General features: G+C 34.6%; 1 protein-coding gene across 1 annotated transcript; it reads right to left on the minus strand.

Moving 5' to 3' along the window:
- Window positions 1-116: 116 nt before the first annotated feature.
- LOC140145934 (angiotensin-converting enzyme-like) lies at window positions 117-27908 on the minus strand. Its single transcript, XM_072167675.1, is given in 12 exon segments — window positions 117-671; window positions 2024-2146; window positions 2568-2811; window positions 3186-3409; window positions 6866-7022; window positions 7025-7132; window positions 8045-8239; window positions 9250-9527; window positions 12273-12430; window positions 17197-17336; window positions 20939-21143; window positions 27671-27908. Coding segments are annotated over 11 exon segments (2079 nt in total). The 5' UTR covers window positions 21135-21143; window positions 27671-27908; the 3' UTR covers window positions 117-415.

Below are 27908 nucleotides of genomic sequence, written 5' to 3' on the forward strand. Positions count from 1 at the left end.
TAGATTACTTCGTTTAATTCAATTCGGCAATATGTATTTAATTTGAAACACTGACACCTCAATTCCCACAATAATTATTTTTTATTGTTGATTTTTTTTCTAGTAGTAATCGAAAAAAATGCATATGTCCTGCGTGCATAGGTCTGGTGAATCCAAGAAACCACGGACAAAAAATATTCAGTAAGGAAATCAGGAAAGCAAAGTTGGCAAGAGTTTAAGCACTTAAGTTTTAAATGGAAGGTTTTGCTTTTTTTCTTGCAGTGGTTTCTTAGGTCAACTTTTACTCAATGTAGCAGCACTCATGAAGACTGTACATTTAAGTAGCAAGAGCCCATTGTAGCCTTTATGAATATAATAAATGTTACATTGTGGGAATTGAGATGCCAATGTTTGAGACAACTACTTTCTTGCTACTTTAGTACCACCATTCCCTCTCTTCGTTGTACTGGTATTCATCTTCCCAGAGTTTCTCGGCCAAGAGTTCCAACTCGTCTTCAATCTTGTTCATACCCCACCCAATCTGTTCGTTGTTCTGTGCGTTCTCTTTTTCCAGCCATTCCATGAGTGGCGCGAAGTATTCCTTAATAGCTGATGAATCAATTTTACGTTTCCCAGTCAACACTTCGAGGGTGTCTGTCCATGGCTGACTCATGCCATATGATAACATTTCTCTGCAAATGTAAGAACGAATTAATGATAATATTAAGTGTCAATCATTTGAAAAAAAAATCACAAACGATTTGCAACACAACATAATATTATTATTACCGAAACCGTATCACCGCGCTAACGTTTAGTTTGAGATCAGTATGAAGACGGCTTACAACTTGATGAATGTTGACATTTTAGGGACGAATGAATAATAGTGAAAGTAGATGATATGCCGGTTTAATGTGACTTTTATCAACTACAATATAATTTGAATTAGTTTTCGTGGCAAAAATCCGTATTTGCAGTAAGTTTCACCAGATATAAAACCCGCTTGAGAGGTCCATACTAAATCAGTGAACTTCTGATGAAGTTTTAGGTTATAGTGCAAATACCACGTAAACAGTCAGTCACCAAAACCACAAATTCACATACTTGGGAGGTCGTAAGGTTAACTGCCTCCATCTAATGTGGAACAATGTGGAACAATGTGGAACCTGTTAGGAATTGTACTCCAGTATTCTTGGAGGACATTCCAGTCTTGCCTTCAGTAGGCGACATGAGGACATCCTGAATATGTCCTATTACATACCTACTATTGCAACCCTCTTTGACTTTGACCTCTTCACAGTACTACTTGAGAGGGATTTATGGATTTCATATTCATTCTCAATAAAACGATTTACAAAATGTGTTCTTTCGCAGAAATTATGTTTTTGTAGAATAACTCTATAGCAGAATACATTTTTGAGATCCTTGTGATCAGACGAATAATTTGGTGTATCATTAAACAAGATTGGAGACAATTTTAACCCTTGTATGATTTCAAGATGGTCGCCACTTTACCAAGATGGCCGCCAAAAATTGTAAACCATGTTTAAATAATTTATGATGTACAAAGTGGGAAAAATATGGCTTGCAAGATTCTACCAACATTTTCCACAGGAGTACACATCACGACACCAAGAGTATGCACTATTATAGACTCATTATAAAATATATAGATAATAAAATTAAAAAGTTGCTACGATGATATTTGCTGTGCGAAGCGATGTTGAATTATAAAATCCACATTCGGCATCTGTATTTGTGCGTAACTTTGGGGAACAAAGTATCTAATAATGTACAAATACACATTGCCCCTGTCAGGTATTGGGAATTATCAATAAACCAATTTTAATATAAATTATGACTATTTTGTCGTATGGTAATGCTGATTTCAATGAGAATCCTGCACATTGTTTACTCTTTGTCTCTTCGTTTTCGCGATATTTCCAAATTAATGTAAGTGTAGAAAGTACAAGTTGTTCTACGTCGTGAACTCGTGACATGTGCCATGTTTTGTCGTTTTAAGACTCCCCAAATCAATACTCACTTAAGTGCATTGCCTGCCTCCTTTGATTCGTAGATATTACATTCATGGAGAGGTCCTTCAAACCCTGCTTCTTTGCATAATGAACGATGAAACTGGAACTGGATTAAAAAGCTTACGAAATATCTGGGGGAGGAATGAAGACAAAAGTGTGTTGAATAAATACACCACAGTGTTCTCACTTGTTGGTTTTATTGTCGCATCACAATTATGTTACGTGGTGTGTGTGTGTGGTGGCAAGGAGGATTGGCGTGGTTTCGTAATTGCTTGGTTTTATTTTTTCATAGCGACGAATAACAGATGGGGTCCAGTCTGCGTCCAGATAACTATAAATTGTCCTACTTATGTCAAGCAAAGAGGACGACATTGCCGTTGCTCACAACGCACACGATTGGCACAAGATAGACCCTTTTAGAATAATGGGCTTTCATTAAGGTGTGGGAATTACTTTTTTCATGTGTTTATGTTATTGGAAGATTCATATCATCAGTAGCTGCAATCTCGGCTTCCCGTAAGATTAAGCTTATTTCGAAATCGCTCAACTTACCTTATATATGGAGTCCCGGATGGAATGTGATATTTTGCACCAGGATCGAAGTCTTTTGAGCTTCGTGCAATTGGAGGAACCAAACCCTGATATTTCAGTCTATATTCCCACCATTTATCATTGTAATCTTCTGGTTTAATGTTACCACGGAAGACTTGCCATCGCCATTTGTCAATCATTAAACCAAATGGTAGGAAGGCAATTTTGGATAACGCAATCTTCATCTGATAGTTTATTGTGGCCTCTGAAATTAAATCAAAGAAATGCGTGAATATCTCAATAACATTAATCGTCTGTAAGTTAATATTTGGTACAGCTCAGTATAAAATATTTGAACTATAGCGTCGACGGCTACGGCAGTCTAGGAAACATATTAGCTAGGTACATTCCAGGAAAATATAAAATATTTGCCACTTTTCCCAACCAAAGCAATAATTGGGCAACAGTTAAAAAAATGCGTTTCTCTTGAATCTAAAATGGCAACCAAAATTCCGATAAAAATCTTCAGAAACTCTTAATATGTCGGGGAACTATTTTTATTTTACCTTCAAATCATACACAGATATCGGTGAGCACAATGTGCACAGCAATGACGCAGATAAATGACGTCAAACTTACCTTTACTCCTAGTTATGGTATCCATTAAGTTAATTTTATGTAAGTAGTTTGGGGTGACAACAGACAGAGCTATGGTATCACCCACAGCCTCATGGAATCCAGGGTTGGCTCCACTACGGAATATGACTGGTAGATCAGAGTACTGGAGGTAGTATTCACAATGACCCATCTCGTGGTGAATGGTGTACAGATCCTCCATGTCAACTTCGGTGCACATTTTGATTCTATAATAAATAAAGTACACTGATTTCCTTAAAATATAATCTCTGATGACAAATTCAGTAATGTGTATTTTGCATTTGTAAGTTTTACATACTACCATGACAAACCTTTATTTAACTTGAATCACACTCATAATATTAATGGGTACTACAGGTAGTCTACGGTTATTCAAGTTTCAAGTGTTGAAACAAAAAGGCAATCAAAATACATCCCATTTTATTTTCCAGCTCTGGTGTTCATGATCAGTGCAGGTAATACATTATGTTTCACTACAAGAGATAGGAGCATATCATCTTTCCAATACACGAGGAGCGCATCATCCTCGGTACAAAAATAGGTTTAAATGGGAATTTAAGATTCTCACTGCTCCGAAATTGATATCCTTTTAGGAAAGATGCTATTATCATTTGACGTAGAGTACAACAAAATTACACAGTCGTCATAATTATGATGATTTTAATGCGATGATAAAATGATATCCTAGGAATGATTGTTTGTGTATACTTCGTGACTATATGACACGGACTGCATTATAACAACAGACATTGATATCAGCGTTTTCTATTTCATAAACACACCGTCATCGTTGGCGTAATTTCCCAGTTGGCATGGTTGATACCAAAATGATTGCGATACGATTTGAGTTGATTAGATAGCGAGAACTGACACGCTAGTGCCTGAAAACCACAGATCCGGGAGTGTGAAAACTGACCAATATAAATCATAAGGCACCGGTACCAGGGAATGTTGAAACGAGAGATGAGCAAGAATACATTGGTTTTCTTTTAATATTGTTTTCCATTGTTTGGTGATATCCTGTATCTGTTACACCTTTACAGTGCCAATCAATGTACTTTGTGACTGATCTCCAAAAATCTCTCAGAGTGCATTACTCTTGCCCCTAACATTATGATTATAAATATGACATCAGTTGCGCTGTCCTCGTTTAAACTATTACATAAAAAAAATTAAATTAAAGACAAAATGCCATATCGTACACACAGAGAAAAGTTTACACAATTTTGTCAACTTTTCAACATCAAAACATTGCTGGAAACAAACTTTCTTATGATCTCATGAAAAACCTGTGCAAAATCCCCATAGGAAAAGTGTGCTTAATTAGCTAATTATGACGTCAGTCCTTGACGATCACCATAACAACAGATGACGCCCGGGGTATTTGAACTCTTTCTTAAAACATGTGATGCATAACAAATGATCAAGGTTATGAGTTGGAGTTGTGATACTAGAGGAATAGGCCTAAAGGTATCCCCCGATTACAACGGATTAGTAATTGTTATGCGATTATGTTATTTGCCACGATCCAAAAGAGATAACTTCCATTCAGTTAATATCATGCAGCCTCATTGCAGGGATTTCCAATCTAGCAGCGCAATATAGTTGAATTTCAACTTCCAAAATTGTTCAGGTTTAACATCAGATCAGGCTCAAAATGCCAAAAATTACCGATCACCAGAAGGGAATGATAGAAGCATATCATAATGAAGGAAATCTAACCGTGAAATGGTAAGATTATTGAATATTGACGAGGATCTGTTCGATATAATTTGAGAAAAAAGGAGATTCATGGTTCAATGGACAAACGCCCGAAACCTGGACGGCCAAAAAAACAACACCAAGATAATAATAACAACCGAACCCAAATAGCGTTTGTATCAAACATTGTTGATGATGACCAGCAGTGCTGTCGGGATAACTGCAAGTCGATCATGATAACTTATTGATAAGAAGAGGGTATTGATGTCATAATGAGCCTCATTAAACAGCGCCGCCACTTTTTTTCAATGGAATTTTACTGTGTAATTGACCGCAAAATAAGGATATTTTTTCTTTATTTATTTTTGTAATAAATGAGGGTTCCAGGTTCCTGCAATTATGACTTTTATTGATTAAAGGGTTTATATTTTAGTGACAGTTTGATACGTTTTCCGTTTGTAGTATCATTACAATTTAACATTTTCTGCGGTTATAGGGGGTGCGGAAAGACGTTTCGTTGGGAGAGCAAACATTTTAAACAAATGCTAGGTGATATATTTTACCGCATTTTTAGGTAATGCTTACGTAAATGCTCTGTAATTTAGATTCGTCTGTATTTTTACCCATCCTTCCTAGGTAAAATTTTACTTGATTATTATGATGTTCTTTACGTACATCTAAATTGTGTAAAATGTACACACTTTGAGAATTAACTGTATACTCAACCAAGGTAAACTGTTTCTTTGTTATAATGGTATAATTCAACGGACAATGATTTTCCATCTGTGCAATACTTACGCAATAGGAATTAAATTGTGATGACATACGTACTAGTATGTGTAGACAATTTTACTTCGCGACGCAGCAATATTAGATTATATAGATGTTTTCGCAATTTACTTTACTTTCAATAAAAAGAAAGTGTATACAATCAACCATGCATTTTACAGCTTCGTTTTACTTCAACAGTTGTGTACTAATAATGACACAAATGGTGTAAATTATCATATTTCAAACATGTATTTTTTAAGTTTTATAAAATCATTTCGTGATAGTCTTCGACAGAAAGTCACATATATTATGTAATAATTGCAACATTTGTTTTACATAATATTTTTACTTAGCAACGTGTTGGGAACTGTGGTCAGCGGAACTGGCTCCGACTCATAATCGGAGGGTTGCGGGTTCGAGACCCAGCGATGCTATCGTGTTGTGCCCTTGAGTATGGTACTTTTATCTCGATTACTCCTCTCCACCCAGTATAATCGGGTACCGGCATTCTTAAATGCTACCTAGTAAGGTAACAGACTCGCTGTGGAGGGGGTGTGGCGATCCCCCACGGCAACATTTCACGGTGGAGTCTGCTGGCTTAATCGCTTACCATGCTTACGAAAGAGAGATGTACACTCCGTCCTGTCAAAATTGCAGGTTCGACTCCTTTACCTTTTAACGTGCATAACGTTACTTTGTGTGTACTTTTCATTTCTAGATCAACGCATATTTTAATTAAATCTTCACAGTTGCCTATTCGCTGATTCCGGCCTGATTGGAGTTAGCCGAGGCAAAACGCCATCAACGGCAGTAAGGAGCCAATTATAAGAAACTGTATTTTGATCTGGAGATGACACTCATTAAAGCCTGTGGTTCTTACTTCTTTGTGAAACGGTGGGTACGGGGATATAACAGGCTCTTGTGGTTTAAACTCAGCTCGGAGTGCAAATTTCATAATACTGAGCGCCTTTTCAAAATGTTCTCCAACAATATGGAAACAATTTGTCATCGTTTTTTAGCAAAATCACATGTGCGAAAATTTCCAGACTTTTTGGCAATTTTAAAATCTAAAAAAACCCACAATTGAATATTTGGTCAAATTTAGTATACTTTTGGAGCAAGTTTCTTTTCTTTCAAGTTTGATATTAATATGTTCGCGAGATATAATCACTGTGCTCATTTGTACTTACCGTACTTCACGATCTTTCATAAAGTTGTGCGCAGAACCGTGACAAACCACCTCTCTATCGTTTGGCTTCACTAACATTGAATATTTCCAAAAGTTGTCTGGCATAGGATCCATTCCAAGTGACACAAAGAATCTCTCTGCTATCCTAAACATATGGGTATGGTTATACTTTGTTCCACCATTACCTCTGTGACGTCTATTTCGTCCACATCTCGAAAGGGTTTAGCAATATCGTATATATTATTCCATTGTTGGGCCCACATGTTACCTAAGATGTAAAGAATGAAGATTTTATCTTATCATTTTGTCGTTATTCGACGTATTAATCATGATTGAAGAAGTTTGATAAAAGTGATCAATTTGCAAAAACGGTACACACATTTTGATCCTGTGTTAAGGTTATTAATTATTTTAAACTGTTGTGATTTGGTAGTTCACAGCATCTTACGAATGGTAGTGGGCTTTGGCAAAAACTGCATTGCTCAATTCATAGCGAGCGTGTAGAAGAATTAAAATATCACAGATATACTTTTGCTGCGGTTCTTGAGTTACGTTGTAAAGAAGGCTGAAACAACAACACTTTTGTAAAACGTACATAACTCATTAACAACAATAAATTAAGCAAGTTTGCAAAGTATACAATTTGTAGAATGAACTTTTGCAAAACATCAAGGTGTTCATTTTCAATAATATATTGATCTACATAATGAAAATCGATTTTTAGGTTGCTTCGACCAACAATACCTCGTCTACCCTTAAGAAGAATAGAACAATACGCACATATTACTTTCACTCACCTTTCTTTGTTTGTCTCAGTCTAGGCCAAAAATAAAATTGTTTGTTTGTCCACAAAGTTTCTGCTGGAGGTGGGGTTGGTTGGTCAGATTTTTTTTTTTTTTTAATTACAGCTCAAAAACATTTTCCAAAATTAGGGTCGGTATCCTTTTAAACAGTAAAAACGTTTTTCCCGGATTTTCAAAATAAGCGTCGGTCGGTGGGGGACAAGCAAACAACTTTATGTGGCCCGATCTGTGTGGCTGATAATCCGATCATTTCTTTGTTCGTCTCCTGTGTACCTCTTTCAGTCCTCAGTCATTGGTATTGACTCGGGTGTATTTTCATTTAATTACAAACGTATTAATGTTTCATTGTTTATTAAACGATTCCTATATAGTCTTACCAAATAAATGTGCAGGGATGGGTCCATATCGATTTACTCTTCCTGGATATTGTTCAGCAAGTCTACGTCGTATAAATGCGTGCAGTTGTTTGTACATTGGTTTAACCTCTTCATACAGAGCATCTACCATCTCTTCTAGACCATCGTTTGGGATTTCATAAAGTTCCCGCCATAACTGACCTTCGTCTGCATAACCTGTAGAGGACAAAAGATAACATGAACAAGATAGAAAATACAACAATGTCCATTATTTATTTTGATAGTAAGAGCATATGACGAATCATTGAGAATTTCCTAATGCTTATTGTCCATGAAGAATAATAAACCCTGTTATGTTCCCGGTCATGTTTGTTGGCAATTGACTTTAAGGTAAGCAACTATTTTAAACTGTTGCGATTTGGTAGTTCACAGCATCTCGCGAATGGTAGTAAGCTTTGGCAAATATTGCATTGATCATTTCATAACGAGTGTGTAGAAAATATCACAGATATACTTTTGTCCTGTGGTTCTTGAGTTATGTTGTAAAGAGGGCTGAAACAACAACACTTTTGCAAAACGTACTTAACTCATTAACAACAATAAATCAAGCAAGTTTTCAATGGGTATGATTTGTAGAATGGACTTTTGCAAAACATCAAAGTGTTATTTTTCAATAATATATTGATTTGGATATTGAAAATCGATATTTTGGCTGCTTCGACCAACAATACCGCGTCTACCCTTGAGCAGGTAGTGTCAGAACTATGTGGCCGAGATAAGAATAGTCCACTTATTATTTTAGTGCTTCCTTAACTTTTAATACTGTTGTTTAATTATTATATGGGCTAGTTTAATAGAACAATTGTTACACATGCCCTGTTGAAATAATAAGTTGTCAAACTTAACTGGTTTTTGTGAAATAAAATGTATAATAGAGGTTATCTGTGTTCTATAAACTGCATACCAGCGACTGCTATACATTGTTTAGAAATTTCTAAAGAAGTATTGGCATGTGCAACCATGACTGTTTCAAAACAGCCCGCCAAAGTCATAAAGGTAACTCCGAGGTCGTGCATTAATTTGGTTTGAATGAGGAATACTACGGGGAACCAGCGCCTTTTGATAGAAGTCATACATGAGTAAAGTTATCCAATGTTTGACCGATTCAAGACGAATTTCTGTGATAATCACCAAATTAAATCATACCGGGTTTTTTCATCACATACCTCCGTTTGATGCAGCTACATTTTTCAATTCCACCCAATCTGGGTAAAGTTCTCCGATTTTACGCCCAACAGCATCGCGCCAACCTTTCCAAACCCACAAATTTTCGTCGTAATCACGAGAATTTGCTATAATATCCTGTAAATCTGGTTCTAAGGACAAGCATTCCTTTTTCGTTGTGGGTTTCATCTCTTTCGTTGGGTATTTCTCTCCTTTTGGTCGACATACTTGGCCTTTTCCATAGATGTCGATCATTTCGGTTGAAACGTAATCTAACCGTCTGAAATAAACCAACAAAACAAAGCAATACATAAACTGCGGTTTGTCGGTTCCATTGTTTTAGTTGTAATTGTTGCCAGTTCTAGCTTAACATACTTGCGTTACGTAACCACTGAGTTGTGTTCTTAGTCAGTTTTCTTTTTGAATTCTTTTCCTTATTTTGCGTTATATTAGGCTTGGTCCCTAGGATGATTCTAATCGGAGTCGGACCGCTTTATCATTTTTAAAGCTTTTTTCTCTCTTTTTTTCCTTTTATCGTGCATTTTTAATTACTAAATAAAATAATTGGCAAAAGCTGACACGTATAATTATGTATAATTTAATTCTGTGTTAGGAATTGTGCCAGGAAGGGAGGTAGGCTTATTATAACCCATTTCATGGATCTTGGATATTGGTATAATCGTACAATGCTGACAAATCCGGGTGACAAGTAAAAACATAAAACTAAATCGTGGATACAATTCCTTCAAATCATTACTACAATATGAACACGATGAAACGTTTGCAAATCACCTTTAAGAATTATACTGTACAATCAGACTACAAGATATAGGTCTGGTTTAATTTGTACAACTATTTTAGAGTCATTATCGCTATTTCAGTATAACAAAAATGATGGATTACCGTATCAATCAGCTTACCTTATACATTTTTAAAAATGTTGAATAAATATTTCATACTTTATCTGAATAAATGATGACATTGAAAGGTTTCTTTTTTAATATCTTTAATCTGCTCAACTATCATAATCGCCTTCCCCTCGCTAAGGAATTATGACGTTAGCTACATTTTACTGAACAAATAATACTATCCTATTACAACTTGAAATATTAAATTTTGGTTTATCTTCCTACGATTAACTTCATATGAAAGATGTTTCACGTATGGATTTACCATTTTATGATTCAAAATTAAACCAAATTTGTTTCTCTAATAACCACTTTAAAACGCTCAATTTTGTCTTTGATTCAAACACAATTTCCATGGGAATCTGACCAGGCGAGTTAAGTGTTGTAGTGAAGTGTGCCATTTCCGCTTTCTCTCAGAAATTTTATTAAATTTCATTTTTTTTTTTTTTTTCGAAGTCAAATAACATGGCTTCAAAGGTTGCCAGATGTTGATGCAACTTTTATGCGACATGACATGCATTACTGTAGGGTCCATATCAATAGTCACGCAGTGCTTCCTCCCAAATTTGACGCAAGTAAATAATGTAAATATAATTCATACTCGTACATTCTAAAAAGAGAAGATTGTTTAAAACCAGGCTACATTTGTATACAGTTACCGTGAAACCTGAGACATGTTTGGTATGTACACTACGCAAAAAAGTTTCTTTATGGTTAGTAAATTTACCCACTATTAAAATCTAGCGACTAATTTTGTACTTTTGCTAAATAATCTCATGCGGGGGATTGTCCTGCGCATTTTGACACCTCAATCACTACCCTACGACACTCCTGAGAAAAGATATGAATGTTTAAGTAACACGAGGTCGAAAAATAAAAATTGCAAAAAGGCTTATTCAAGTTTTCAGCATAAAAAATCCACCTTGTAACATACCAACAATTCTCCATCTGTTATGTTTTGGTAACATATTGAACATATGGCCTACAGTATCTTCCAAACTGCTGTAATCATGACCTGTTTTGAATCCCTTTTCCAAACCCATCTCTCAAAACGTTAATGTCTTAGTACCCACTCACCTTTGTCTTTGATCATTCATCTGCACAATAAGCAAAGGATTATCCAACATGCATCAAGGAAAATGCTTTAAATTCAAATTGAAAAGGCGGGAATAATGAAACCGTCTTGGATCAGTGAATCAGCTCTAAAACCATCATTAATTGATCTCGTACACTGGTGTGTAATGTGTTGTTTGTACTGTTCACCCTTGACTGCTCATATCCATAAGTACCAGACTTGAGTCCTGTTTATCAGGGACAGTCTGTGTAGCTCAGTGGTTAGAGCGCTCGCACGACAAGCGAGAGGTCTGGGGTTCAAGTCCCCACACAGGCAGGTATGTCCGGAGTTTTTTCTCTGGTATATCTGCCTATGCATGTTATGTTTCCATTTGTAAATTCATGTTTAAATGTGCTAGTGTGCGATGCGTAATTCTTCTTTCCCCTGTACATTGAACAAGCTTCTTTGCCAGTATTATCTGTCGACCTCTTGGTACTTAAACATTCATATCTTTTCTCAAGAGTGTCGTAGGGTAGTGATTGAGGTGTCAAAATGCGCAGGACAATCCCCCGCATGCGATTATTTAGCAAACGTACAAATTTAGTTGCTAGATTTTAATAGTGGGTAAATTTCCTAATCATACAGAAACTTTTTTTGCGTAGTTTAACTATGTCTCAGGTGTAATGGACAATTTTGACCGTTCTTTTTGACATTTATACCAGGGGGTTTATCATATCTCAAAAACTCCGATAACCCTATTTTGATTGAACTCTTTTACAAAACTGGATGCATTTGTAACTACATAAATTTTACATAAATTCAAATGCCATACCGTAAAAGCACTATGCCAGCGGGTAAACAAGGAGTGTGTGAATGAATGTGGCAAAAAGAGCAAATTTTGTATACACAATGGAAGATAATTGAAGAAAGGACAATATGATATAACCTGTTCATGTTTTAATTCAACAAATTCCACGATTCAACCAGGCCCATTCCCGGGGGTCCTGCTACATGTATATTAAATTTTGATCTAATTGTACTTCGAAATTCATATCTGACTTACTCTCGTTGTTTGCTGTCGTCTAGCTTGCCACCGCGAAGCATAAAGTTGAAAATCCTATACAAAGTTGGATTTTTAAAATTCTGCCAATCGAATCGCCGTCCTTGCTTCTTCATTTTGGTACCCCAAACGGCTTTTAAATAGGAAACGTTGCCTTTTACCTGAAATAAATAAATACCATTATATAGGATATTAATAAATTCAGTTCAGTTTGAGTATCGTTTTTTCTTTAAAATCTTTATAACTATCACAACCGCGGTAATTGCTTTCCTTTCATTTATGTTGTTAGTTCGAATCTTTGCCCCATATAGTTGGAATCGTGCAACGAGTGAATATTGTGACAGTATAAGTGTTATGAGTACCCCCTAATACTTTTTAATCAAACGAAAAATAAATTGTTTTATAAAATTAAAACATGGTAGCCTTTTTGTTGTACACAAGTGGTCCCATTTGTAATATCACAAATCATTGCGTTTGGTCACAATGGCTCATTATGTAAGAAAAGGTGTAATTTTGAAAGTTGCACTTCAGTCCATTTAAATTTAAAGAGAGTTGAATGGACTAAAACGGAACTTTAAAACTATGTGTGTTCTTGCATAATTAACCATTGCGGCCGAACGCAACGTTGTATGATTTGCAATTAAATTAAATTTAGTATATAAATGCTTGGAGCCCATCAGTTTCAGTATATTTTGCATGTTCCATAATATATGCAAATTTGGATCAACTTGAAATGACGTTGATTTAAATTTGTTCATTCAGATGGTCATTTACAGAGGATCTAATGTTGCATTTTGGATGTGACAATATTTTCCAATCACTGGAAACTGGTAGCACTAGTATACAACCTGTTGTATTCAACCCAATCTATTCTCAAATGTAACGCATTCTCCCTTATCATTAATTTATATATCAAACTCTATTTCTTGAAACATAATACATGTAGTCAGTGCTTCAGTAATCCTAGCTCGAGGTTCTTGGTTGTTCAATTTGGCTTTAAGGGTAGACGAGGTATTGTTGGTCGAAGCAACCTAAAAATCGATTTTCATTATCTAGATCAATATATTATTGAAAATTAACACCTTGATGTTTTGCAAAATTTCATTCTACAAATCGTATACTTGTATAAATCGTATATGCAAAATTGCTTAATTTATTGTTGTTAATGAGTTATGTACGTTTTGGAAAAGTGTTGTTGTTTCAGCCCTCTTTACAACGTAACTCAAGAACCGCAGCACCTATAAAAGTATACCTGTGATATTTTAATTCTTCTACACGCTCGCTATGAATTGAGCAATGCAGTTTTTGCCAAAGCTCACTACCATTCGCAAGATGTTGTGAACTACCAAATCGCAACACTTTAAAATAGTGTATTACCTTAAAAGCACTCAAAGGTTTCATTCCAAACATATTAAGCATAGAGGCGCGCCAACTCTATAATAGTTTTGAATTGTGTGCCATAAATGAAAACGGAAGGTATTAATAGTGTATTTTAATTCAAAGATTCAATAGGAGATATTTTTTTCGTGAAAAATATATGACTGGTTGAAAAACAATGTGTTTAATTACAGATTTTTCACAGATTTTTCAACCGATCACAGATTCTCCCGGTTATTGGAAGATGCGCTTGTGCAATATTGACAACAACAGTAATAAATTGGGTCGTGTGCCACATGGGGGTAAAAATGTAACACATGAGAAATTAGCAAAAGCTAAAATTTTGTTGTTGTTGTTGTTGTTGATGCTCTTGTTGTTGTTTGTTTTAAGTGTGATAGCTGAAAAACTGTACATCACAGGTGGGAAAACGTATATAAGGTCATTATACAAGGGTACATATACATACAGGGTGACACCCATAAAAAGACCATCCAAAGTAAGAACTACTGTAAAACACATGACAATGTTGGTTCCAATACTGTCCATGCAGACTGGACAACTATTATATCCATATCAAAATAAAAGCAGTCTGTCTCCGATTGTTTACAGTGAATATCAGTTTACCAGGCGCTCTCGTTATGCCAGTAATTAATAACACATACCTGTGTAGATGTACAATGTATGGAATACGATGGCGAAATTAAAATTGCCTCGGGAATTTTCACATTTTAAAAAGAACTTTGTCATTGTTATATTTATTTTTAATTAACAAAATGATGCAAACACAAGCCATATTGCTAACGAATCAATTTCTATATCCAAACTGGTATTCAAAGACCCCCTGAAAATCTTGATTTTGTTAAATATAACATATCCAGACTCGTGGCCTGAACGAACTGCACGCAATATGTGCACGCTTATGTTCTGCATGCATGCTGCTCACATAGCGTGCGTGCATGCATGTTGTAAACAAGCCGCTCACAGAGAGTGCGTGCATACATGCATTTGCGCATGCTGCAAACAAGCCGCACGGATGCAGTGTCTGTTTCAAACAGTTCGCACGCTTTTGTGCGTGCTGCGTGCGATCGAGTATTGTTCCAAAAGTTCTCATCAACAAGCTAATGTTTGTTGATGTGTGTTGAATGATGGGGTTGCATATTTGCTACAAGCGTGCGAAAAGAGTGTCATTTATAATTGTAAATATTACAGAATAGTTTCTTGCTATGTATTCTAACCCCCCCCCTTATTTTTTTTTTTTACTTTTGATCTTTGTTTGATAGTCACCCGTGTTGGATATTTCGGGTGACAATTGCTCTGTGATTCTCATCTACAACTCTGGACAAAAGGGTTGGAATGAAATTAGTACGGTATTGCAAATGAGCCCCCGTTCCCCCCGATCAATGTTGAATCCTGACATTTTGTTCATGTGCGCTCAGTAGTACCCAACATTGATTGGTGGGGCAGGGGGAGGTATTGGGGTGAGGGTAATGTTTAGATTTGACACTCAAGATAGTGCCATTTCATCACTCTAGAAATAACGAAAATATGGCCATTACAAGGTGCACATTCTATTTTTCATTCCAACCTATTTTGTCTAGCATTGTATTTGAAAAGTTGAAAAAAAATCATCTGAAATTTGGAGGCTAAGCAGCTCTTATCATTATCCTTTACCACAAAAATTTACAATAGCTAATCTGTCATATTTAGGGACTGGTCACTAAAATTCCTAATATCCTATTTTTGGCCCTGTTTAGAAACACAATTGATCACTTTAAATGCCAAAAAATTAAGTCTACAAACTTGTAAAACATTATTTAGATCAATAAAAATCTGAAATCTATTCTGCAGAAATAAATACTAAGGAAAAAATAAAATATCGGGATCAAAATAAAAAAAGCGACCATGCAGGGTTCGAACCCGTGCGCTCAAATCTGCCCGTTTAAGTGGTATGCACTCTACTAATGGAGCTATTTAATGTTACTCGATTTGTTTGCGATAATTTAGACCATATCAATGTATGAGTTTTACGGTATGCAGACACAATAAAGATTTTAATACTATGTCTCTATACTGTTAACAGGCTTGCATACCGTGCATTTTTCTATTTATGTCAAGTTTTGGAATCTAATTTGTGAAGAAAAGGTCTGAATACCGTGGTTCTCTATTCAATAAGCCAATTATTATAGCATAAAACAAGTGGATTAGTTTAAAACACTTTTTATTCATTTACACGAAGGTGTGTATAAAAGGCGTTTCTACATGTTGATGTGTGTCCGTAAAAGATCGCTTGCTAAATAAATGTGACACAAAACATTCGTCACTTCAGTTTTGAGCAGAGGGTAATCGACATTATATGTATCCATTCTTAGCTTCTGAAAATGTTTTGAAGATAGGCTTCATGGATAACTTTAAGCTTTTTATTCATTTATAACGAATCTATAGTACAAAAGTGCACGTAGAAGTACAACGCCTCAATAGCTCAGTGGATAAGGCGACTGGCAGTTAACGCAAGGGCTTGGGTTCAATTCTCGGCATTTTTTTTAAAATTGTTTTGTTTTAATTTCCTTTTGCCCATGAATAAAAATTAAATTAAATGCTTCGTTTTTGTACTGAACATTTGATTTTAATTTTCCTTTCTACAGACTTACAATAAGAACAATATAGCTATAAATCTGTAAAATATACTACACCTGTTAACTATCTACTGAAGACGAAATAATGATTTTCTATGCATTTTGTATATTTTTTAACTTCAAAAAACATTTATTTCATTTATTCATGTTCTGTTTCTAATTTTAAACTTTCATGAATTGCATTTATAATATTTCATTTACATGTAAAGGTTAAAATGAACATTTCTTGGACGTACAACACTTATAATGCAATATATGACGTTATATGAGCTACTTTAGTTGAATTGCATGAACTTCAAATTAAAGGCTGCATGTACATAAATTGACCGCTCCCTTACACTAGTGACACTAAAACAATTTTGCTTTTGTCATTGAGGAAAAGACAATTAATTTTTTATTTTGATATAAATTTTCATTTAAATCGGACGAAGAATAAAAAAAATATAGCTATAAAACATGTGTCATTATGTATTTTCGGGTAGCCTTAGAGACAACCCTGGACAAAAGGGTTGGAATGAAATTAGTACGGTATTGCAAATGAGCCCCGCTCCCCCGATCAATGTTGAATCCGACTTTTTTGTTCACACGCGCCTTGTGGTACCCAACATTGATTGGTGGGGCAGTGGGAGGTATTGGGGGAGAGGGTAATGTTTAGACTTGACACTCAAGAAAGTGCCATTTCATCACTCTAGAAATAACGAAAATATGGCCATTACAAGGTGCACATTCTATTTTTCATTCCAACCTATTTTGTCTAGCATTGTAGAGGGGTAAATCGCAAATCGGTCAACCTACTACAGGTTCCCTACAATTTTCCAAAAGTAGCAGTCAGTTATGTTGATGTTGGTGAATTGTTCCAGGTGAATTCAATGATCGTGGTTCTCGGTTACCTACTGATAAGCAACAATATCTCATACCTCTTGATTGTAGTCGGTCATATTGGTTTCATAATTCCATGTGGCAATAGCTCCTTGGTACGACTCTTCAACCTCAATGGTGTTGATTCGTTCCAGCCATTCCCATGCCAAAGCTTCATCTGTTAATAGCGTGTCGTCATCTAAATCATCAAGAAATCATTAGAAAGAGAAGGTACACAAATCGGTTAAACCAATCTTAGGAGTAACACTGTAATACATTGACACACATATCTGATACACGTCCTGTGAAGCAGGTTATGAAACGCTTCCCCCACAAAAGGTACGAAATCACGTATATACGCCAGATGAAAAACCTCTGGGATTGGTAAACCTTCGTAGAATTTGATCAATTTATATCTACTAATTTGATAAATGTACAGAAAATCTGATACGTTTTGTGAGCCAGGTTTTTATATGAAACGCTCCTTCAGTAAAACACAAAGTCACATCTCTACACAATACATCTGAAGATTTAAGACACATAATACACGATTTTGTATCTTCTGGTTTAGATGACTTGCTGGAAGTGACTCATTAGGACATATTTATGTCTTCTCTTGTGTCTTCACCCAAACATGTTTCTATTGTTTTAATACTTTTCTATTGTTGAAGACGTGTCTTGAGACAAGCTTGCCGAGTTACCAGTTTTAGAATGTGGCTTACATGTATGGTATTTCTTATGTTTAATTAGACCAAATACAACAGTTTAGATCAAACACCTGTCCAGCACAACTTTGTCTTCCTGTGTTAATCAATTCAAACATGACAAAGCTATAATTGATGGAAAATAATGGAATAATAGATGAGCCAATAGGCAGGTAACAAAACATTGACGTGCCCTACTGACTATCTCCATTATTAATCTCTCAAAACCATCTTATAAATTATGTACACATCATTCCGTGCCCATATCCCCTCCTCCTCACCTTTTTGTGTTCTCAATGGAACACCAGGCTTCTAAAACCCCGAGGCATCATATTAAGTTCAACGTCATTAACGTTTAAAATATTGATAAGGTGTTTGTTTTTATTCGCAACTATCAGACATATTGTTGCAACCCAAAAATTACACACTTTAAATTTATGACGTTGATCACATATAAATAGATAAATCAATAGGCTCATTTTTGTTCAAGTATTGGCTAAAAATCTATTCTTTAGAAGTATAAGTCACATGACCAAACTCCCCATCACGCTCCTATTATTTTATTTTACATTGTTGTTGTTATTTTCGGACATTCCTATCGGTAAAACAACAGACTATGACCAATTGAACGCAATATTTGCTGTATCAACAAGTTTTATATTATCGATACCCTATATTACTTGCGATATCAAAACAATTACATTCATCAGATGTCTACATGGACGATCCAGTTATTAGAATGTTTAGACTATGTTTAAACTGATTGCTTTTATTCATAACTTCATCGGGTTTTATCGGACACACTAGTACGGTGCAACCAGAAATACTAACAAACGGCGTCATTTCAATATTTTCTGGGTTATTAAACCATGCATCAAGTTTGATATTTTGGCCTTTAATGTCAAGGCACTAGATATAAAAGTATAATGTAACGTATCTCCTCAGGTTATTACTGATCTGTTTTCTACAATACAAAGCTCATCGACTTTTAAATTGCTTTCTATAAATTTTCCACAGTAAGTTTTGTGAAGCTATAGTTTATACCGAGTCGATACATATCAAGAATCAGAACTACATTACCTGAAGCATGTAGAGTGATACCTCATTATGCCTTGTGGTATAAATTTACAAGCAAAATAGATTGTTAATAAAGAAAGCGTGAAGAAAGCTACAAAACCGTTTATAATGAAACATTTACATGTTATGTTAGATGTTCCAAGATTGCCTATGGGTGCAAATTCGTGTTAAACAAAATCTAATGTCAATCGTGGGTCTCGTCTAAAGTCACCATGATGTACCATCTTCGCATAGATTAGTTATAATGTTATACACTAGTCCTCCGCAATGATATGCAGGATGTATGTTTTAAAGACAGGTTTCATCAATACAGACACGAAGGTGTGTATAAAAGGCGTTTCTACATGTTGATGTGTGTCCGTAAAAGATCGCTTGCTAAATAAATGTGACACAAAACATTCGTCACTTCAGTTTTGAGCAGAGGGTAATCGACATTATATGTATCCATTCTTAGCTTCTGAAAATGTTTTGAAGATAGGCTTCATGGATAACTTTAAGCTTACTTAAACTTAAAACTGTTATAGCATAATGCAGACTGCAGAGAATATTGAAAGTATAAATAGTGTGTTCCTAAATCGAGTTGATATCTGAATACAAGAATAAATTCGACATTTATTTTCGTCAAAATGTGTTGAAAAATCAAACATATTGTGTAGTAGTCTACAATATAAATATGTTTTTATCAATTGGGAAAGTTTGGCATTTTATCGATGGCGTCCCGAGGAACTGAATAAAAGTGCGTATATATATTTATAGTGTTTAGGTTTAAATGTATGTAATGCTATATTCCAAGTACTTTAATACCAAATACATTAGTTTGGACTGGTGGCGCAGCGGTTCAAGTCTTTGGTCAGAATATACGTCTCTGGTACACTAGGTGTCCGGTGCAATCCCTGATTACCCATTTCGTCACCGTGCTACAATAATTGCCCAAGTCATTTTTTTGTAATTTTGAGAACAAAGTACAAAATATATGGTTCAAGCATGCATCAGTTACGTAATCACCCAAATTATTTCGCATTATTCTCTTTAATTTGAATCATTATCACTTGTTCTTGTGCAAAGGTTGGTGAATAAATATTTTGTACTTTGTTCTCAAAATTACCAAAAATTACTTAGGCAATTATGGTACAGCAGGCTGACGATTTGCTGACTGGCTTCGAATATGAAGTCAACTCGTTGCATCTACATGAATTCTGTTTTACCCTTATTACATTTTGAGTTGGATAAATGAACCAAGGATGTTCCGTCCTTCGGAGAGGACGTTTGGTTACCCGCCCTTTATGAGAGCTAGCAATTCGTTGTAACTGGCACATAAGGAAAACATTTTTAAATGCGTGTATTGGACATATTGGATTGTAGTACTAAATTAAGGACGCTAATTATAGACACGTTAATATATTCCTAATAAATTGACGCGTATACGCGTCTCGTGTCGCGCATTACTGCGGACATGTATGCTTTAGCTCTCTTATCTAGGTCTGTTAGTAGTCGGGTACTTATTTAAATGTCAGAAAAAGGTTAAAATAAGAACGTATACATGTAGGCCCAATAAATCTATTGCTTCATAATCTTATTTCACAATTCTTTGGGCTAATTAGAAAATAGAAACCATACATGTACCTAAGCCTAATTGTGTGCTATAAACACATGTACATGTACATTGTACAAGAAAGCCGAGTCTACTCTCACATCCCTGGTTGGACGAGAATGATAATTTGGTCCATTCAGAATTTGCGGGAGACACAGTATGTAGTTCCACGAATTAGTTCTTTAACATCTCAAGCTTTTTATAAGTCCTGCATAATGATATTTTATCTCTGTTAACGGGATAATAAGACTGTTACTTTGCCTTGTCAGAGACTCCGGCCATTAGTGTCAAAATTAGTCATTAAGGAGATCCCTTGTTGTATGTACCGACGAGGATTTCACCATCCGCTCGCATATCATCATGCTCATGAATTAACCGAAAATAGCAATAAATTAATTCAAACTGAATAAGATTTTGCATATAACCTACCTGATAACATGTATATTTCACAATTGACGAGTTGACTTCTTTTGGTCAAATCTTTACACGCCAATTCCTTGAGTAGCGAATCATATTTTCCCGGTAATGATTTTAGATATTCGATGTCTGGAAATTGATATGATGAACCCAGATATCCAAGGGAGAGCAGAAGAAAAACAATAGCCAAATTATTCTGCCGCAACATTTTTGATTTCTGTAAGAAAAAAGAAGAATAACATTTCGATATTAAATGTTTACAGTAAAAACAAAATGTAGGTAAAAGCTGATTCTCCGCAGGTGGATAATCCATGCTTTACATGTGTTTCATTTACATCAATACAAGAATTTTATTTCACACAAAAATGCTTGCAAGCACCTAGTCTTTGTCAAAGACTACTCGCGATTGAGGGGTGTCGAGCGGGACCTCGACGCCCCTCGAATAGCGACTGTAGCGAGGTTTCCAAGAGTGTGTGGTTCCCAGTAGTTTATCTCCCTATATAGGCACATGGTCTGTAGCACAGACTAGCAAGCTTGCACCATAACTTGAAGTTTCACCATTTGGTGGCATTTCAATAATGTAAGACGTTGTAAATAGTTCAGCTCCTTGTAAGATACGTTTCCAATGTTATTGTGGAATTTGGAAATAACGAAATCACACCTTATGTTTAATTAAATAAATATTGTTGTTGGGTGTGTGGGTGTTGGTTTATTTTCATCCATCAACACCGAATCACCGATTGCTAACCTAAAGGGACTTCTGACGATGTTCTTGTCCCATTTTTGTCAAACACATTGAAAACACGTCTTTCAAATTGATGTAAAATCGTCAATATGTCTGCAATAAAAACAAGCATTGCATCAAATTATCGTCAAAAGAGATGACAATATGTCAGTAAATATCCGCTCTAAGTTAGCGGCTAAAATCAATTAACGTTTTAAAACATTAACGCTAAGTGCCTTACGTTGTCACAACTGACACACCGCTTCTTTCTGATTTTGATGTATTGGTCATTATTGGCTTACTGGATTAATATTAGCCAGGATATTTATAACTGTATTTTAACATGTATTCATGACAAATGGCCAAATTATGAGTGAAAGTGTTTCACAAAATCTGTATTTTGTACTAGTTTCTTTAACCGTGTTTGTTTATTTGTTCATTTATTCATTTATTTATTTTTTAGCAAATTTTAGAAGATAAACCATTAATGAATTCCTTTAAGCATCTTGAATCTTTTTATGTATATTTCGTGTTCGATTCTTATTGCTTCTGCTCTGTTTTTGCTTAACCCGTTGTTGTCTCTTTTAAGAGATCAAAATCAATTGATTAAAATCAATTCCGATGTCAACTGCATTTTGATAATATTATATACCGTAATAATGTGAATTAGCTTGTAAGACGTCTGCATATAAAAATAATAATCTTTACACTATGCACTATGCATGATCGTGACAATGCGTTTAATTCTGTTGAATTCTGCCTTATGTAGCCTAGTCATATAATGCAAATATTGGTCCCATCTTCGTGAGGCTTTTGAATCCGGATAATTTGAACCGCTAAATCCAGACCACCTAAATGCAATGGCTCGCGATTCCTCAGGTGGATTCTCGCAATGAACCAAATAAGAGAACGCATGCTCCGCCATGTTTGAATGTTATCAACATGATCAACTAGAGGAGAAAATCTTTGGTGGCCAGGCTCGTTGTAACGGGAAAATCCAGGTCAAAATGATTCCTTACCAATCTCGATCCATACCATCGTGTAGACAGTCCACTTTATTATATGGTTACTAGTACATGAATGCACTTATTGCTAGACCGATTTGAGCAATTTATTTCCATGCTCAACCCTTTAATACGTGCTTTCCTACCCATATAACGACTCTTTGCGCTGCCGAGATAACGCTGCTTTATTTATATATGTTTCCTACACTGTACGTCCAAGTGTTTAGGGTTTCTGTAACACTTTTTAAACACTGAAAGGTGTTTAATTTTTCATTTACACAGTAAATGTATAGAACATCTAAACACCAAAGTAAACACAAAGTAAGCACATAAACACAATAGATTCTAAACATTCAACATGTTTACTTCATATTGCTCGAAAAGTAAATGCACATGTGTTTACTTTGTAAACATTTGGTGTGTTTACTTTCTAAACAATTTTGAAAGTAAACATGTAAAAATGTTTAGAATCTTTATGCTCTCATATGTTTACTCTTTGTGTTTATGTGTTTACTTTGTGTTTACTTTGGTGTTTAGGTGTCCTATACCTTTACTGTGTAAATGAAAAATTAAACACCTTGTAGTGTTTAAAAGTGTTACAGAAACCCTAAACACTTGGATTTTTACAGTATATCCTGTTTTCTGTTCAATGTTTCAAAATCAGCAACAAATTTGAGATTTTTTTTTGGCAAACAAGACAAGTGATATACGTGGCAATCGAAAAACAAAACCGCCATTACAAGAAAGTCCCTTCACGTGGGTGTCCTTTGCAGACAAAATATTCGATTTTGTAACAATTTGTGCAAATTTAAACTTTTTAAAAATTGATATTAGAAAGTAGCCTACAGAATCAGGGTTAATTTACTTGAAGCATTTTTCTTATAGCCAAAGACTGCGTAATAAATATGCTCAGTATATCGAGCGGTCTGCCCTTGAGGAGTCACTTCCAAGCATTTACCACCCCTTCCCAAATACCAAAATATTGACAACTTTTCACCATGTCCACGAGCATTAAATTTTATCATCGATGACGTAATCATGGTAACGGATAATTTCCGTATGAAATGTGAATGTATTTTCGTTGTTTTCATTATATTAATGACACTAATCAATTCAAGTTTCTGACTGTAAAAAATAACCATTTTTTTCTTCAAAAATAGGTTCGATTGTTTAAAATGATACAGCAAGATATTCCTTTCTTCTGTTGTTTCAAACAAGAACCATTACACCGTCTGAGTAAATAACATTTCACTTTAAGGGCTGGGGTATGAACGTTTGGACAGTATTTATTTTGGGACATCAGAGCACATCAGACATATCGAATTGCATTCTGAATACGAAGAATGTCATTCTGATATCAAATAATTTTGATTTTTGAAATTCGCAATTTAATACACATTTTATGACAAATCATTAAAATTGATATTTTGATATTTAACAGTACTTGAAGTAAACTTTATAAATCTGATGATTTATACTTAAAGTGTATGTAGGTGGGATGAAAAGCCGACGATCAATTGAAAATTTTGACTTTTCGTATTGAAGATATGGATTTTTTTCCCAAAACACCAAAAAAATTAGGTCTTTTGGGAAAAAAATCCATATCTTCAATATGAAAGGTCAAAATTTTCAATTGACCGTCGGCTTTTCCTCCTGCTACATACACTTTAAGAATATATCATTAGATTTATATAATTTACTTCGAGGACTGTTATATATCAAAATTTGAAAAATATCAAATTTTTATAATTTGTCATAAAATTTGTATTATATTGTGATTTTCAAAAATGAAAATTATTTGATATCAGAAAGACATGCTTCGTATTCAGAATGCAATTCGATAGGTCCGAGGTGCTCTCATGTCCCACAAAAAATACTGTCGAAACGCAATAAACGCTCATTTTAGATCCCTTAAGTGATTCCTTGTGTTAGTATTATGCAGTATGTTTACCAGTAAAAGCAATCTCCCAAAATACTTCTTCTTACTTTCCTCTTCTTGTGATCCTGGAGCACAAGTTACGGACGAAATTAGATATGTCCAACATAAACCTATTCAAGTCCATTCTTAAACGCTTTTGTTTTTTCATTGATTTCGTGCATTTTCAGCTTTTGCTGTGATTGTAAGATGTGTAGCTAAGTGTAACGTGAGATTTGTATATTCAATGTAATTGATTATTTAAGGCTACACGAGCTATTGTTGGTCGAAGCAGCCAACAAAAAATCGATTTTAATTATCAAAATCAATATATTTTTGAAAAATAATACTTTGATGTTTTGCAAAAGTGCATTCTAATCTACAAATCATATACTTTAAAAACTTTCTTGATTTATTGTTATGAATAAGTTATGCACGTTTTACAAAAGTGTTGTTGTTTCAGCCTTCTTTACAACATAACTCAAGAACCACATGACATAGAAGAGTATATCTGTGATATTTGAATTCTTCTACAAACTCGCTATGAAATGATCAATGCAATTTACAAGATGCTGTGAACTACCAAATCGCAACAGTTTAAAATAGTTGCTAACCTTAATCATGTTAATAAGTCCTCTTGTACAGCGCACTTGTTCCAACTTCTTTGTATAAAGCGCTAAGTATGGCCAAGGTTTAACTATAATATCTTGGTATGGCCATGTAAAAAATCATGGAAGAAAGAGATGACCTCTTTCTTCCATGAACAAATCTTGCACTATGAAACAACATTATACTGATTTATTGCTACAATGTACAAAATATATAAACATCTCAAAAAAAGGAACTAACCCCCTTAAATAATGACCATTATTCAAAAACGGGTGGTTGTATTACAAATCTGTAAAATGCGTTGGAAGCAGAATTTATTTCTGCACATTTCGACACCTCATTTGCAGCAATTGACTAAATATTGACGTCACAGCGTACATTTAAATCAATGTAACCCAAGATTTGAAAGTTGCAGTAAATTGTATTGATTTTGTATTCAGTGTAATGGAAGGAAATCTGTGTAATGATATCTGAGTGTTTTTGTATTGTAAAAATTTGTATGTATAATATACGTGCAACTTTCAAATCTGGACCTCACTACATTAAATTGACCGGTGTTTTATTGTTTTCTGGGCTATCGTATCAAATGAGGTGTTAAAATGGGCAGAAATAAATTCTACTTCCAACGCATTTTACAGATTTGTACCAATAGCCCCTTTTTGAATAATGGCCATTATTTAAGGGGGTTAGTTACTTTTTTTGAGATGTATATGTTGATTTCGTTATCAAAAATCTGATCCAGATTGCTTAAGCATAATTCTAAAGCATAGCAACCCGGGATAGAAGGAAATGTTATTGAATTAATATGCACACTATTAAAAATAAAACAATATCCGTATTGATTTCATTGGCGATAAAAAAATAATTAATTCGAATTGCGGCATTACTAATGTAATATTTTGAAATACGGATAATTTTTATACTAAGTCTTCATGATGTGACCAAATGTGACCAAATCAAAAGAAATACAACTTAATGCGGTTTATTCAAAAGTACAACTCATGTGAACGTATAGTAGCCATTGGCTATAACATGATAAAGCTGGATATCCCAATCATAATGATCTGTCATATTCATATTTTGAGCTTAAGCTTAATATAAGTTTGAGCTTTATTTATATATAATCTTATAAAATATAGGGCGGACATTGAATCTACCATTTCCTATAACAAAGTTAGTAGACCTATACTCTAGTATTAACTGAAAGCAGTTTGATTTTTTCCATATATCCTAAATTTAATTAAGTATTTTGTTTTGCAAACATTTATCACTTAAGTTTATAACTTCCACCTAATCGACCTACTTTCTGGAAGGAAGGCACAAGCCTGTACGAGATGAAATAAAACGATTGAAATTTGCAATGTACACATGTGGACTAAAATTTTGTCTCATGTCCTGATCCATTATGAAGTAAGGACGACTGCACAAACCAGACATAGACGTTTTATAAACGCCTATGAAAGGTGTATTGAAATTTATATAAAAAAGGCTTATGATTTTTGAGTTATATAGGCGACTTGTACTTAGGCCTAATGCACGATGAATTATGACGCTACAGTCATCATTTATGTCAAAATTCCTGTTTACCTGACAAAAACGACGAATTTAGCTGATTCCATTTAGTTGTATTATGTGTAAACATTACAAATGTGCCAAAAAATCAGGCTTGATAAAAAATTAACCTGCATGTATGGCATATATAAGATCGTACATAATGGCTTTAAAATAATACCATTCTGAAAAATATTAATGATGTCATAAACGGTGCAATGAAATTGTTACGATTGCACATTCAAATATATAATTTAACACTATAAAACAGAATTTACAAACTGATTTTAGAATTGAATAGAAAAAATGTGTTTTCCTTGCTAGTGCTTTACAATGTACATAAAAATATATGGTTGTTTCACATTCATTGTAGCTAGCAGTTAAGTGTAGAAACTAGATTACAGTGTTAAAAAAAAACTAATACTAACACTGACCTTACGCCTTACATTACGTTATGTCGTATTTTTGTAGATTACTTTCGCCAACCGAAACTTCTTGTAAATCGAGTCTCAAACTTTCAATTAATAAATTAGGATCACGTTACATGTTCTTTACCCATTGAACATGCACAGTGTTGAATCTTAAAGAGATATCTTTATGTACCAGATACATTAAAAAAGAAAAGAGAGGAAAATGTAAAGAAAAACAACTCCATTCAAGGTCGAAGAAAGTTGAAAAATCACAGAGAGAAATCGAAACATATTCGAACCTAATTGCTGGACACAATTGGTGAAGATATACACATTGTAAATTGTTGATCGGAATAATATGGTCAAAGTTGACCTTTTCCAAAAAAAAACAACAAAAAAAAACAAGGTTACTGAATCGCTACGAATACAGAATTACATAAAAACACCTTCAATAATACTATTACCTTGTATACTACTAATACTATTACTAGTACTACATTATATACGTACATACTTGATCGGGACCTCTACCTTATGCGAGTTGCCAGAGCACCGTTTACGTTTTTATGTTAAGTTTCTCCGAGTCTTCAAGTCATCTTCATCGCAAGCATAATATCCTTATCAAAACGTACTCATCATCATGATCATCGATTGACACCAAAAAGTTGATAAAATATCCAAACAGTGTTAAAACTCTACCATATGTTTCTACCTGCATTTACCAGGCTGTTAATGTAGTGACATGCACACTGTCAGCAGCACCGTTTAC

This window comes from Amphiura filiformis, chromosome 1 (assembly GCF_039555335.1).
Source record: "Amphiura filiformis chromosome 1, Afil_fr2py, whole genome shotgun sequence".
Lineage (NCBI taxonomy): Eukaryota > Metazoa > Echinodermata > Ophiuroidea > Amphilepidida > Amphiuridae > Amphiura > Amphiura filiformis.